This window comes from Trachurus japonicus, chromosome 21 (assembly GCF_045865225.1).
Source record: "Trachurus japonicus isolate A0001 chromosome 21, Traja_1.0".
Classification (NCBI taxonomy): domain Eukaryota; kingdom Metazoa; phylum Chordata; class Actinopteri; order Carangiformes; family Carangidae; genus Trachurus; species Trachurus japonicus.
The window spans coordinates 18314425-18330813 of NC_140927.1; the positions used below are offsets into that span (position 1 = coordinate 18314425).

The 16389-nt window shown below is 43.8% G+C and overlaps 1 protein-coding gene across 2 annotated transcripts in view; it reads right to left on the reverse strand.

The window, feature by feature from the left end:
- LOC146965056 (FERM, ARHGEF and pleckstrin domain-containing protein 1-like) overlaps positions 1-16389 on the reverse strand; it is a 53672-nt gene that overhangs the window by 14922 nt on the left and 22361 nt on the right. For both annotated transcript variants that reach the window (XM_085766340.1, XM_085766339.1), the window contains exons 3-13: positions 8523-8627; positions 8366-8408; positions 8201-8279; positions 6721-6818; positions 6071-6185; positions 3992-4139; positions 3743-3838; positions 3487-3650; positions 3298-3366; positions 3122-3197; positions 2116-2329 (exon numbers count right to left, since the gene is read on the reverse strand). In XM_085766340.1, coding sequence (XP_085622466.1) covers positions 2116-2329; positions 3122-3197; positions 3298-3366; positions 3487-3650; positions 3743-3838; positions 3992-4139; positions 6071-6185; positions 6721-6818; positions 8201-8279; positions 8366-8408; positions 8523-8627 — 1207 coding nt within the window. The remainder of the gene's footprint in view (positions 1-2115; positions 2330-3121; positions 3198-3297; positions 3367-3486; positions 3651-3742; positions 3839-3991; positions 4140-6070; positions 6186-6720; positions 6819-8200; positions 8280-8365; positions 8409-8522; positions 8628-16389) is intronic.

The window sequence follows — 16389 nt, forward strand, 5'->3', positions numbered from 1 at the left end:
ATATGACAGTTTCATGCTGACAGACAGAGAAGTGCATACATTGGACAAAGAAAAAGAAAGAACAGAAATGTGACATGAAGGTCATTGCTTGCTCAAACAGATAAAACAACACAAACAAACATGAAGACACAAGTGCAAAAGAAAAGGAAAGAAAAAAAAGAGGAGACTCAAAATAAATAAATAAAAGAGCAGCGACAGTTTGTTACGAATATTGCAGAGTTTGTGGACATCATATCTTTTGGAGAACTTGGCTTTGTGACACCAAATTACTGGCAGAGACACTTGAGCACGAGTTAAGTGCAGAGGGGGAGCGTAAGAGACCATCAACTGCTGTGGAGTGGCTCAACTACCACTGCCACGCACATTTCACTTTCACCTCAGCCTGACCAACTCGCTGTTGCTCTCTGAACGCTGTCATTGTTGTATTGTTGTTGTATTCCTACCACCTTAGTGGACAAAACACAAAATATATACCTCCTTACAACAACTGCCACAATTACACTGTACATCCACAGGACTCGACAAAAATATATGATCTCAAAGTAGAAAACAGATCCATCTACACCCAGTTACGGAATGATATTTGGATTTCCCTATGAGAAATGATAAGGCAGCTGAGACGGTATCTGGACTGAGTGTTCAACAACTCTACGACACAATGACTTAAAAATGAAGTCTACATCACGGTCCAGTGAATGCAAGAAAAAGTGCAACTGGAACGATAAATTCTCTTCGAATCATATTTGAGTTTAAAACACACAGAAACAGAGCCACTAATATCTTTATCAGTTAGAGTTAAATCCTTAACATGGCACTTGCGTGTTTTTTTGCGGAGACAATTAAAAGAGGGAAGCTGAAAGATAAAGGACCTCTGTGCAGCAAACGAGAAAACCCCTGAACACATTCCTTCCTTCGTGCCGCTCTTGCAAAGGGAACTGCTTCACAATGACAGAGAGGGCTCAAAAAGTGCTTAAGAAGACGACAGTGAACGTGCAGGGTGGAGACTTCAGTGGTCTCCTGACAGAAATAATCCGTCACCCACTGGACGCCTGCTTTTCTTACACTGTTGTTACCCGGGGCTAAACCGTTTAACCTCTCCTGTAGAGACGGTTTAAGGCCCTCTGTTGCGCTAACAGCTGAAAATCTTTGGGCTGTCCTCGTCGCTGAAGGCGTGGCCTCCGTCCTCGTCCGCCTCCTCGTCCAGCTGGAGGCTGCCGAAGGAAAACTTGTTCCTGGGTATGGGCGAGGAGGAGCCGGCCTCAGCTGGATTACTGAACACCAGGGGGCTGCTGCAGCTCCCCCTGTTCGTCTCCAGCTCAGACTCACTGGACTCTGAACCGCTGGTGGTGGAGCCGTCGTTCATTTGAACCGCCCCCACGGGCGTGACGCCAGAGCGCCCTAAGCGTTTATGCCCCAGACTAGTCCTGGGCCTGCCCGGCGCTGAAAGCCCATTGGCCACCATGCGGCGCTCTAGAGCGGCCATTCGTTCGGCACGCGACAGGACGGGACGCGACTCCTGCCCTGCGGAGTGCGCTCCCAGGTTTGGGATGGAGTCGGAGTTGTGACGTATTTTGTGAAGCTTCTGTAAGCGGGGGGAGCGACTGGGGACAGGCGAGTACCTGGCCTCGTTGAAGTGAGGGGGAAGGGAACCGTAGCCGTTCTGCTCAGCGTGGCTGAGGGAAGCAGCTTGACGGAAAGTGTCCACGGCAGGACCGGTGACGACGCTCCTTGATCCCATCATATGTGGGGCAGGGAGAGGGCTGCTGCTGTGCCTCTCCCTGAAGTCCACCATGGTGCCTTGGACTGGACCGCGGTCAGGTCTCGTGTGTGTCTGCCTAGGAGACTCATTAAAGTCATGGCTCGCGTTGAGCGGCGGTTTAGAAGATGAAGGGGACTCCCTGTGCCACATCCTACCTAGGAAGTGCTCCTGTTGGGCCTGAGAAACCCCGTTTATGCTCCCAGAGCCAGACCCTCGGCGGGACATGGCCTGGTCCCTGTAGCTGTGATTGGACCTAGCAGCCTGCTCCCTGCCTGTGTTGTACCCACTATCTACACCACTGCAGTCAACGTAGGGGATGGGAGAGCTGCCGCCTCTAGCAGCCCAAGATGTTGGACCTGTACTCAGATGTTCCGGGTGGACCGGCGGCGTCGAGCCTCTCGTCTCCTCCATCCTGGACACGGACCCCGTTCTGTCCTCGTGGCCGTTTCTCTGATGGAAGGGGCTCGCCCTCGCCGCCTGCGCCACCGAGGGGTCTTCTGCGCTCACCAGCACCGACTCTTTCCAATGACGCCGTGGAGGGGATTCGACTCTGCCCCCCGGAGCACCCCTCTGTCAGAAACACACAGAGGAAGAGAACTGCTGACTGACCTGACAGCTCCCTGTGGAGGTTTTATTTTAACCTCCTGCTGGGACTTGTGACACGACTGTTTAGATGAGCAAGTTTGTGTGTGTTGTGCGTGATGCAAAGTGACACATTATGAACAAATGGACAGTTAGTGGTGGTAATGTGCTAGTAAATTAAGTGAAAGCCCAGAAAGAAGAAGAAGACTCCTAGCTGATGTGAGGTAGAAGTGCAGGCAGGTGCTGTACGTCATCTCTGAATAAGACTTGACCAGAGGGTGAAATATGCATTTGATGTACATCTTGCACACAGACAAAATATGACCTAGCTTTGTACTGTGGAGTCCATATTTATAAAATATTTATTTTACATATATACATATATTAATGCAAAAAGCCTCTTCTCCATCATAAAGTGTCTCTCTTGCACTTTACACTTACAGTAACCTATCTCTACCAACCCTATAGGAAAATGTAAAAAATAACTATAGCCAGATCTTTATGATCTTTTTATGACAAAATATGATGTACAATATGACTTTTGTTGAAGAAAAAATACAATCAGGAATTACCAAGAACTTACTGGTGTTTTGGACAGAACTGTGCAGGTTTTTAAAGACTGAAAAAACAAACTTTCAGTGTTTGATTGTTCTTCCAAAGAAAACATTTATGGTTCTCTGTGGAGCTTTCTTACAGAGTCATTACTGTAGATGTAACAAACCTGATGAAGCTAATTGTCCTCTACAGATGCACTAAAAACATACAGTATAAGAAACTCACTTCTGTTGGCACTTCATAGTGACGCGGAGAAGGCAACGGCGAAAGGCGGCTGTTGTGTTGGACCCGACTGTGTTTCCTGGCAGACAGAGACGTTGAAGGTCAGCGTTATATACACTCCGAGCAGCTTCACACACACACGCACCAAATGTGTCTGTAAACATGTCTACGGCCTTTACCTTTCAAACGGGATCTTTTTAAACTCAGACTCCCTCACATAATCAATCACCTGCTTCTGTGTGCGACCGCTACAGAGAGGAGAGACAGAATAATGAGCTGCTGAGGCAGAGCGTTTGGTGGGCTTGTTAAGTGATGGGCAGAAACTGTTGAGACGAGAGAGCGGCTTTATGAGGCAACCTCCCTTTTACCTGAATCTGAAGGAGGAACCTCGTGTGAAGAGCACAGGCTTGGGTTTAGGCTTGGGCTCCTCGAAGAGGCGGAAGAAGGCGTGATATTCGACACAGATCTTCCAGAAGACTTTACAACAGTCCCTGCTGCCCATCAGGAACTCCAGAGTGTCCTGATATGAGCTCTAGTGCAACAAAGATTGTCAGGTTTATTAGATTACACCACATTTACTGTATGATTGGATTAAATACAACACAAATCAGCGACATAACTTACATTTAAATCTGGCCTGAGCTTAATAAGGAAACGTTTCCTCTTGAAGCTCAGTTTACGAACTTTAGACCAGTTGAAGGCGTTAATCTTTGTGTGTCCCTGTGGTGATGAAAAATGGCAATAAACCTTTAATTCAGGCTTTTAAAACAAGATACTCAGCTCAGTCAAAGCCACAGTGTTTTCAATGATCATGTACGACTTCTTACAGTCATCATTTTTTAAAGAGTCCACCCACAAACTAGTGTAGCTGACCTGAAAGACCAGGACGCCGGTGTGTGCCACGGTCAGGCTTAACACCGTGCCCTCACGATCTTTGGCAGGGTGAAGGCGAATCCCGTACATCTCCAGCCTACGCGCCACCTCTAGTAACTGATAGTCTGATTCTGCTGGTGTTTGACCTCTGTAAACACAAAAAACATAACAGGAAGAAGGTTAAGGACGAAGCTGGTGATATTTTTCTATTTTCCTTAAAGTCAGCAAATCCTATGAAAAGGTCTAAACCAGCAACAGACTGATCCCGCCATTAAGTTTCCATCCGACTATGAAGCACATTTGACAACAGATTCCTTGAAAATCAGCAGGAGAAAATGCAATTTAATAAACATTTCCAACCACTAGTGTTATGATTATACTGATATAAACAGCTGGCAGTGTAATTCTTCACTCTGTTGCCATCATCATCATCATCAAGTCGTAATTAAAAGAGCAGCAGTCAAATCTAAAACAATGGAAAACACTGTGGAAAATGTTTATTTCATGTATTCATGATAGCAACACTACAGTTTCCTCATCATCCCTCAAGCATTTGTTTTGGTTTTTATCTGTTGCCATTTTAAGTGATATTCAAGTGATATGTTTTTGTATATTATGGGGTATTCATCAAGTGAGAAAATCTAAATATTTCCTATACTTTTTATTTCCTTCTTAGATTTTCTTTGTGCTAAAACTGCAAATTTGCATAAAAACAGAGTAGATAGAAATGCACCTATAGTCATTTATCTTTACTTTTAAAACTACAACTAAGAGCTGTATCGTTTCAGTGAATGCCACAGAAAAGGAGTTCATCTATAGACCTCATTGTGTTGTACTGCCAATAAGAAAAATAAGGACTAGATTTTACAAAAGCAGAATGTGTTCTGTAAAAAACTGGAGCAGGCAGGATGAATTGAGGACAGTAAATCTTAAAGCACTAATTATACTCGTACCACTTAAAGTTAACAAGAACAAACCGGAGCATTCATTATTCTTTCAGTAAATTTTTGGACAAATAAATTAATTCCTGCCTTATCACCCTGCTGTGTGGCTCACTAATTGAGGTGAAAGACCGAGTCCGAGTGGATCCAGGTTTCTCCTGTTTATCTGAGTTTTTAGAGCATGATGGTGGAAGGTTGGGGAGGGGCTGCCGATGCTAACTAACTTTCCTAATTCTTATCAGCGCATAAGCCTTCCTGTTTCCTGTGTGTGGTACTTAATAAGAGATTTAACTCAGCATGGCATCCAACCAGAAGAAGTGCAGTTACAGTTATCAACTACGAAAGCCTCAGGGGGAGGGGAAAAAAAGCAAGTCAAAGAGAGCAGTCAAATCTAATCGAGCTCCTTTCATGTAGCAGCAGCCGCCCACTGTGTGTCCATCTCTGGCACGGCTCGCTGTAACGCAGAGGTAAGACGAGGGTTTGCAAAAGCTTTGGCTCGAATTCAAACTTGTGCACGGATGATTTTGACATTTTGAGGCAGGATGGTGGGAGGAGATCTGGAGGGTCTCCAGTAATATACTCCCAGCAGCATACGCCTGTTAAACTAGAGGCAGATAGTAGGAAAAGTACTGAGTAAAAAGGAGCCAAGTTCAATAACCAACTTCACTTCACACAAGCTGCTGCGTTAGACACCTGAGAATATGCTGAAATCCTGGGGTTCTGACCGACCAAACCAGCTGACAACAGCTGTGTGAGTCATTATGTGAAGCTTGCGGTCCTCTTCTTTGGAGCAGTGCAAGCTTTTTTTTGTTAGAGCAGTAGTCAAACTCATATCTTCCTCTGGCCAGAAGCTGTAAAACAACTTACAAAGACCGGCTATTCTGAGCTGAGCTCCGATAAAGAGCTGCACAGGGAACTCTGGGAGAAAGAAACAAGCCGGTTATTCAATGGCTGCTTTCCTGTATGTGTCACCTGTACAATAAAAATTTCCCAGGGGGGTACGCGCAAGGTCTGAAACAACTTTTCCTGTTCACGGGTGAACAGAATAATTGGTGTTGAGCGATGACGTTATGAGCCTGGTTAAATAATAACTCTGAGTGTACACAGCTCACAGTCCCCCACAGCTCCAGCTACTCACATATTCTTCGAGTGAAACTCCATGATCTTGTCAATCAGGGGCATCTGGTCTGGGATGTAGTTGTTGTTGAGGAGGTGTGACCGGCACTGACTCTCCTCAAAGTCCCCAATCTCAGCTGAAAGAGGAAAGAGGAAGGAAAAAGTTCATGTTATTGTGCAAAATACCTTTAATAAAACACTGGTTGGTTGTAAGATAAAGGACAAATCAACTCTAAATCTGTTAATAAGCCTCCAGAGAAGATTTGGTGCTGCTTGGCACAGAATGAAAACCCATTTGCTCAAGTTATCCCATCATTAAGACAACATAATTAATTACATCTAGATCTCTATCATCATCCACGTCCTCTTTAATCACTGTTGGGCAACAGACTGCAGCTCAGAAATGTCAGGTTATAAAAATGTCTATATTTTTAACCACGCTGTGTGTGGTTCGCTCTGAAGGACTTCTCCAAGATTACATTCAGGCATCCGACTGAAAGGTATCCATAGCAACACACAGATAATCAATTTGGTACAGTGTGCTGTTCCTTATATGACAATGTTTGATGATAAGCTCTTGTATGACCAAAAAAAAAAAGCACGATACGATATGTTTTTCAAAGACAGGCTTCTGATGTGTGGATGCTGAGGAAACAGTTGTGAGGGACTTACACTGGATAATGTGGGAGACCATCAGCGCGGCACTGCTGTCGTTGCAGGTCAGACGTCCACTGGAGAGATCCTGTTTGATCTGGAGGGCGAACAGATACCTGGACACAAACACAAACAGAATTTCGCATTATGTATACAAAAAAAAAATAGGGGTAGATGTGGTGGTGGTGGTGGTGCGTTCCAGTGCTGGAGCTACATCAAATGAACTTCAGCTCAGAAACAACATCTACAGCAGAATCCAAGAAAACAGCTGCAGCTGAATTTCTGATCAAATACAATGCAGCCTGGTTGTTTTTTTTAATTTTATTTTGTTACATTTGGTTTCAGTGTGTAACAAGTTCAGTTCTGCTTCTCATGGACACAAACAACATATATGACAGTGTTTTTCAACCTTGGGGTTGGGACCCCAGGTGGGGTCGCCTGAAATTCAAATGGGGTCGCCTGAAATGTCTTGATAATTGATAAATAAATATTTGTTTAAAGGGACAACGAGGAGTTTCTCCATCGGCAGAACGAAAAATTCCGCGACAATAAAAAAGTCTCATATTAATGTGGATGAATCTACCTTACCCACACTTGTTAATGGCTCCATTTTCGATAAATATATAGTTTTGTCTCTATCGTTATTTTGTTATTATTAGTGGTATCTGATCGTCTTCGAACCTCTGACTTTAATTCTTGATGAATGAAAACATGAGCCTGTCTTGCGCCGGTCAAAGAATTTCACGGTGCACGTGGAGGCTCATAAATGTAGTGTGAAAACGCTTCGCTTTTCCAAAACTCCTCGTTGTCCCTTCAACTAATTATTATTCTTTTTAAAATTATGATTAAAAACACCACACACAATCTTAAACAACTGTAATCTATACTTTCACTTTCTCAAATATAAATCGTGTTCAAACAAAACGCAGCATATAAAAATATCTGAGCTGGCGCATCTTGATTGACGGGGTTGCCAGAAATTTGTGATGTGAAAATGGGGTCATGAGCCAAAAAAGGTTGGGAACCACTGATATATGATCTAAATAACAGGTCCAGGGGGAATCCCATGAAACTGTGATGTCAATTCCACAGGTCTGCTCTCAGTAATGCAACATTGTGCACTTTAGCAGCAGGATTTTTGTGTTTTTTTTTTACTCTGTGTATGCCGTTCCTTTCTCCACTCTGACTCAGTGCAAGTTGCGACTCAGCTCCACAAAGCGGAAAAAAGAAACCAGAAAAATTATTAGTGCCGTGCTAATCTCCTGGGGGCTAAATCAGGAAAACACGGCAGCCATGACATGAGAACTGCAAAGCTGAGTGGGGAGTAAATCTTTTGGGAACCGGAGCACGTGTCATTTATGCCCCTACAATCACTTCCAGGCGCTGCCGAAGTCATTTACGGTGACACGTCGTGTATAAATGCTTATTTCGGTGCCAACTGGAACGCATGCATGATGCAGAGATGAAAATGAGGTTAATTATATGGAGAGGCGCTCACCTTGTTAGCTCCTCCAGCAGCTGGGCATGGTCTGGAGGGAAGAACTTCACAGCAAACCTCAGGATTGTGTGCTTCGGTCCTGTGTGTGGATACATCAGTAATATACATTATTAAAATTCTGCCTTTAGTTTTTGTTCTTCTTTAAAAGAGTTTTGAAACACTTACGCCTGAGCTGCTTGATAATAGGCTTGATATGGTCTAACCAAACCTGTGAAGAGGAAGAAAAAATATGTTATAAAGTAGATTTATTTTTTAAAGCAACACTAAATCTGGGATGTGTGGGAAGAGGCTCTATTTCACTTTCATCTTCATCCTCACTCACCATCATCTTTTGATGGTTCTGAAACTCCAAGCCAAAGTAATCACCCTCGATGAGGTTCATGTGGGAGCACACCAGGTCAAACAGCATCTTGCCTGAAGCTTTTTGCTGTGAGAAAAAAAAGAAAACACAAAGATCCCCGGTTAGAATAACACTCGAGCGAGGTTGTTATGACCATCTACAATAACTATGTCTAGGTCTAATCTCAGCTTTTGTTCACAGCAACCCAGTGACATTCTATACTCTTATTTAAGTGTAGAACGGCCAAACTTCAGGAAACTCTGAAGACTAGTTTTGACAGAGAAGAGAAACCAGGGACAAAAGAGAGTTGTATTTTGTAGACCTTTCAAACCCTGTGGTAGTTAATGTCACCCAAATAGATGACAGCTCTGTCTAAATTTCTCTCTTTGCTCCCTCCTTCCATCCTGACATTCAAAGGCGGAGTTGGCCAAAAGCCGCCGCAGCTCGAGGGGGCGTGGACCCCGTCTTTGATCTGTGTTTTCAGAGCCGCTGCTGTCACTGGTGACGGATCGGTGGCCCTTTGAGGGTGATACGGAATCAAAACGGAATAAAAAGCGAGTCTCCCTGACCACCTCTGTCCTCGCTCACCCCGCATCCGGCGCACACAGGCGCTTTGAAGAATGACTTCACCGCCCACTGACAAATAACAACAATGTGACACCACACAAACCTCGAAAAGCCACCAAGTCTTTACAGAAAGAGGAGAGGGGAGGGGAATTCCTATGTAAGGTCAAGAAAATGTCAGGGATTTTCACAGAAAAAAAACCTCTCCTTCTGTTACAGATGCCTTAAGGAGAGACAGAGCTCTGTCAGGCACACAACGGGAGGATTTCTGCCTGGCTGCCTCCCCGTGACCAGTTTGCACCAGAGCAGAGCATAACACAGCTACAGCTACAGAATGTGAGTGTTTATAGTAGCGGTTTCCCCTGGTTTGGATAATGATCCAGGACTGTGTCAGAGTATGTTTCAAGGAGGCGGTTTCTCCACTGCTTTAACCCAGAAAGAGAGTGAGTTGCTTCGGCGAATGCTATTACTACTACTACTACTAAAAAAAAAAAAAAAAAATCCTTCATGCAGCTGAACTCTGCTGACACCCGCCTGTAAATCTATGTAGTGTTTCAAAGGCAAATAGCGACACTGCCTGTGTTCCTATTAATGCTTAAAGAATAAAAAAACCTAATCTCCAGCAGCTTAGTGAGAGGGGTTTACACTTCTACAAAACCGAATCCATAATCTTCTCCCAAAAACAAGCCTCCCCGTTCCCACCACTCCTCCCTGCGTCTGTCCTTCCTGTGTGAAGCACCACTTTTCTCTCTCCAGGCTGCCTCATGCAGCGCAGAGGGCATCCTACCACCGGGGACCAGCTGTTTCCATATGGTGATGGAGTTGATGAGGGAGGCCACAAGGAGGCTGGAGGGAAAGAGGTCATCAGCCAAGAACACACTCTTCAAACACGCACACACACACACACACACAGCTTACTAATGGGCAGGGGAAACAACCCCCTGAATGAATCCTGGGTCTCGTGTTTTCTGGACAAATGTTCTCTGTGCAGGCTCCAGGAACAAGGAGCTGAATGCAGCGAAGGCCGAGGAGTGTTTCTGTCTCTCTCTCTCTCTGGAGCACTCTCATATCCAGCCTTATAAATCTGCTGTCAGTGTAAAATGACCACGAGCCAAGCAGAGATGGGTAAGGCACAGGCTGATTAGAGCCAGGCAGGGCTTGATTAAATGCAGCTGTTGCAGACTCGGGGAGTTATGGGGCTGGCATTTGACACTGCTGCAGCCAACACAATGAGAGCGCTGTTGTTAATGAAGCATAAGGCACACGGATTGACGGTTGTCATGACGCAGGGCACACCATGGTACACTATGTAACATGGCCTTCGCCGTAAAGTCTCGTATGTGCGATTGTGACTATGACACAATCATGAAACCTGGACATTAAAATATTCGTGGGAAAAAAGTTTGTTGACGACACCATGAGAAAGTATAAGGAGACTGGAAATTACATTCGTTACAAAGCACGAGCAATCTCCCATTAAGCTGTGAATGTGCCACAGTGAGTCAGCATGATCAGCTAGAGGACACTGGAAAACTGAAGCAGCCAAAATTAATTCAGTAACCAGCCGTTTTATTATCATTATTTACACCTCTGATTTTCCTGCTGTCAAAATGTGAAGCATTTCTCCAGCCACAATGTGTGGTCTGCTGCGCTCCTTCAGTCAACTGCTAACACACAATACCAAGGGCTGGTAATGGCTGCCAACATGCTGTCCAACACAACACAAAGCCAGACTAAGATATGTATGAGGCACTGCTTAGAGGTAAATTTAAAGGGTAACTATGCAACTCCTCCTGGCCATGTGCATTCGTTTTTAACGAAGCCGACGAGTAAGCAATCCATGGAGCGGTGGATAATGTTATATATACAATGTTACGACATGTATATATGTGTAGTCTTATCTGTCATAAACAAGAGATTACGGCTTCCAGAACGCGTTTGTGTCACGGGGCTACAGAGACGAGGGTCAGACGGTGGCACACATCTTGCAAGGTTGTTTTTCGGCCAAGAGACGCTAGGTGGAAGGCAGTCTCCATTCTTCCTTGTAACAAGTTACAAATAATTTATATACCATCACAATTTCTCCAAAGCTGTTTAAGTAAGGTAAAAATGTAGCATATTTAAGATAAATTGCTGCATAGTTCCTCTTTAAAGCCAGCAATCTTGAGCTAACAAGCTCAAAATTACATTGTTAGCATGCTCAGCAAGTGAATTCACTATTTACAGCATCATTTTTGTTCTCTATCAACTCATGAAGAAAATAATTCTAGCTGTTTAGCAAAAGAATAGTTTTTTGCTAAATGTGAGCTAACTTTTTCACTGGAAATACTTGCCTGCTGTAGCCACAAATGGACTACTGCATGTCATGTGAGAGGTGAGCGTGAACCAAGTGAGTAAAATTACTGGAAAAGAAAACAATGAGCTGAAACACTGTTTGTTAGGCCAAGGGTAGGCTATGCTACAGAATGTAATGCTAATTCTCAATAGGTTCATTGCAATACTGTCACAAGTTCGTAGAAAAAGTAAACACTCTCAATATCGATTAAAAAGACAAAACAGTTTACACTTTTTTTAATCCAGGCAGCAGTAGCCTATGACGTCCAACGTGTTTCAGCAAGAGGCTTTGTAGCGGCGTTGTAACATTGTAATACCGTCACATTATTTTCACATCATTAAAGCAACTTTCACTCATTGAACACTGATGATGGCACTGTTATGTTAGAGTTATTTTAATTTATCCTGTGGGGGATATGGCAATACTTATTGCGTTCTTGTTTTCCCAAGTTACACATTCTGTTCACCATAGCAACTGTGCAGGCATGGGGGTACAACAGTAAGTTGATTATTTTTATCAGCATGTGGACAATTACACAGTTGCACATAATTACAAGTAAAAACAAGCAAACAAAGCAGAAGCTGTGACCTCTGCACCATGACATCCAGCTTGATGTTTGTGAGGCCTCTCCCCCGACAGAAAGGTTACAGTCTCAGGGAAACATCTCGCTACGCAGCTGACATTTCTTTAATCATGTACAATACCAAGAAAATGTCACCAATCTGCCTTTCTATGACCTCTGTCCATAAAAGCACTGGGGCTGGTCTACTTTGGAGTACTGTGAGGCAGCGCATCCCCGATCCCACAGCCTCAGTCCCAGACCAGACGCACAGGTAAGGGAGGGTTTGTCGAGGCTCATTCGGTTTGAACACAGCCTCATGTGCACACTACTACTGTTTACATGTGTACGAGCGCTAGCACGCTCGCGTCGCTACACTGACCTCCACATGCTCCATCTGACAGAAGAGGGCTAAGTAAAGATGACAGCTATGTCTGCACAAATGTCCGCCTGGGTTTCCACTTCAGGGTAGACCAAATAACCACCCCCACCCCCCCAACCCCCCAACCCTTACCTCTGTTTTTTACTAAGCTCCTGTCAGCAAAAAAATAAAAAATAAAAATAAAGGTCAGGTGTAAAGCAGCTTTGTGTAACCTCAACTGTTCCCCTCCAGGAGTTGTTGGTATGGTCCACTTCATTTGCAACAAGCCAGGCTAGGAAGTGCTCCCCAAACTTCTCCTGGGGGAGAGTGAGGGAGGGGGGGTGGGGGGTTGGGCTGGGAGGATGGCATGTGTGGTAAACAGACTGGCAATGCCTTTAGGCTCCAGATAGGCAGAAAGAACAAAGAGCCTGGTTGATTGTGGTGCACTGGAGGATGGTATCTGAGCCAAGTGGTCAGCCATTGTTGGAAAGGGATTTAACGACTTTTTTTCTCCTCTCTGTGTCTTGGGCCTTGCTTTTCCAGTGGCCCCTGCTGATTCTGTTATACTTCATATAATGCAGCAGTCATTTTACAGCGGGAGGTTTTCAGCTGTGACATTCAGCCACGGCACAGGAAGTCGATCGAGGTCAAAGATGAAAGAGAATTTGTGATTTCCAAGGAGGGAATAAGCAAATGTAGAGCAGGGGTAGGGAAAAGGTCACTTTGGGGGAATTAAAACTATCTACAGAGCTCACCTCATGTGACAGCACATAAGCTAAGCACTGTATCTGAGAGCTGATTTTTTTTTTATCAAGTCATATCAAAATAAACTGAATTCAGGAAATTTTAGGAGATGCAACCCAATCAAAAGCACATGTGAAGCAGCAGTGGCAGTGGAAAAATCCCAGGAATGATTTTGGCTACTTGTAAGTGAGCCATGGCTGTTCTGATAACACAGCTCAGGGGCTGGGCTGAGGGTGCAGAACTGCTTATAGAAGCCGGCTGACACATTCCCACACTGAATCCCTTATTGAAAACATATGTGAAGACTGTCCATCCGTCTGTCCCATACTCCCAGGGCTTCTGTCGCAATAAAGCAATTGAACAGTGAATGCCGGGATCTTTGCATGGGCCGTGGTGGGTACAAATGTATGTGTGCGTGTGCATGAGCAGGTATATACGTACATATATATATATTGTGCACTGTAAGGGAAAGGTAGGACAGGGAGGTCAGTGGCAGCTAAAGCTCATTGAGATTCAGGTCATGTGCTGCAGAGATTCCCAGGGTGACTCGACTACAGCGGGAAGCTGACAGAGGGACACTGAAGGCCGGCAAATGTACTGATAATCTTGTCTAATTACCTGCATACCCTCACAGCACATGTGCATGTGTGACCATGCATATGTTGGCAGCATAATTGGGACAACTTTAACATCTTTGTACCATGACTAAAACATGAAACGTGCAACACTGTCCAATTAAAAAAGGACATCCAACGTTTTACAGGAAATCCCTAAGTAATTTAATTATTTCAGGATCAGCTATTTCTCCTGATTTTACATCAGTTGTTTCTTTTTTTTTTCTCTTGCAGAAATCATGAGGTGCAGATGAAAAATATCAACAAAATTGAAAGCAAAAGTGATGATTGTGCTGCCACAGCTGTCACAGTCATTCTGTCACAGTAGGCCAGCCTCCAGGCACTGAGAGGACAGCCATGAAAATAATGTCCCCCTGGATTCAATAGAGGCTTGAGAGAGATAAAGGTAGCAAGCCCCCACCACCCCCCAACCCACCCACCAACCCTGTCATCTTAAAAATAAAAATAAAAACTCCCCCCTTTTCCAGCCTGCCCTCCTACAGGCCCACTGGAAACATATTGATTCTGCATAAAGAATAATTAAGTGTCGTGTTGTGACTGTTGTGCTGCTGAATACTTAAGAGTGAGTGCACTGAGCAAGTGTGCAACAGCCTCCTACTGTTAGCCAGAGCACCATAAATCAGAAGACAGATCTAATAGTTGTGGGTTTGCATCATTAGCGCAGATAGTAAACAAGCAGCGGCAGCAGCAGCAGAGGTTGGGCCAACATGCTTTGCTATGCTTGCAAATATGAAGTAAAAAAAAAAAAAAGACACTGATGCAACACACCATAATATTCTGTCAAGCCCGAGCCTAACTTGGAGTATCATTAAAATAAGCGGAGGGCAAGTGAGGGTTTTAAGGCAGCTGGAATTACTAAAAAGATTGGCCTCCTTTTCCGTCATCTGCCTGAATCCCTTTCAGGGAGCTCCAGATTCTGGGACCCATGCTGCTTATTCTCCACTAGCGCCCCTTTGCAGAGCCCAGGATTACTGTCACTCAGGGGGAGGATACGTCGCTTCACATTTAGGCACAGACTTGGTGTTTAGTTGAGCTAAATAAAGGAAGACTGAAGAACTGAATAATATATTTTAAACTGCTATCACCATAAGAAATATTCAAGAAAGAAAAAAGACATGAAAAGACTTTTGTTCCAGCAAATATCTGCCATTAAAGAAACATGTCTCGAGTATGAGTACAAATACAAAAGTCACAGATACTCACAGACATGTTATGATGTTCCCTCATTATCAACTCCTGATGATTGATAATTGGATTAATTACAAAATTTTAAAGATTTTTCAAGCAAAAATGCAAAACATTCACTTTTACAGCTTTAATTATGCTGATTTGATCTTTACCATATATGATATGAAAATCCTAATATCTATGACTCTTGATGAATTAAACAGACTATCTCAATCCATCACCCTGGGCTGTAAGAAGTTATAATGCACATGTTCCACTATTTTCTACCAGTATCAGTTGATTAACTAAATAATTGATGATTAAATTAATTATTAGTTGCCCTGCATTTTTTGATTTGTAGCAATTAAGCAAAATAAAAACAAATGTAATCAGGGTCTTCATCTGCAAATGATTTGTGTGCACTGATAACCTCCACCACCTGCAGAATTAAGACACGGCACGTTCCCTCATGGAGCTGTGAATACTGTAGAGCGCTGTAGCTGTGAAAGTGCAGGCAATCAATAGGTTAATTAAGAGATTAATTAAGTGTAACTGTGAGAGACAACTCCCACAAGGTAAGGCCAAGAAAGAGACAAGCCTTTCATATTTAATCTAAATACAAAAGCATGTCAAGGTGGTAATTCTTAACGATTTGGATTGATTATGGTCAGTAGGCTGCAGACATGCCTCGCTTGACCTTCAGGTCAGATGGTCTTGTTATAGAATACACCAGGGAGCTGTGGAAAACAGACTGGTGAATTACACAATAAAATCAGATATCTCAAAGTATCAGACTGAACTTTAATGGTTACATTACATTACTGATGCTTTGGGGCCCCTTGCTCTGTGAAAAAAAGAAAAAAAAAGAAAGATTAACTAAATAACTGCAACCTGAGGCTCATCTGAGAGAATGCCAGTCCAATTTTCAAACAGAGGGAGCTAAAGGAAAAAAAAACAAAACACCCAGTCTTCCATACTGGCACTAATTCTTCACTGGTCCTCTCTGCATCACATCACAAGCTGGAAAAAAACCACAACCCCAAAAAGTCACATCCAATCCACAATCTGTCACAGTCGGCCGAGCTCGAGCACGAACCAAGCAAGACTACCTTCCAGTCTCATGCACCTATTCCCAGTAAACCAAGCCATTACACAGCAGGATCATTTACATCTTCACTGAGCACCGCTTCCCCTGGGATCTAAATTTTAGATGAGTTGTGGGACAGTTGGCAGAAATGTATCTGTGATTGCACGGGTGCATGTTTCCACACCAACTGTTTCAATATTTAGTTTTCCCCGTTTTAAATATGGACACACCACCGGGACTGTAAGACAGTATCATATATCTCAAACTAATGTAGTGTGTTAGACAGGTATAGGCAACCAGCTATTGAATTAGAGACCTGGTATTGGCTCGGGCAGCACCATGCCTCAAACCCATGCACAAATTCATCAGGTACAAAACAGATGGGACACATTCTTGT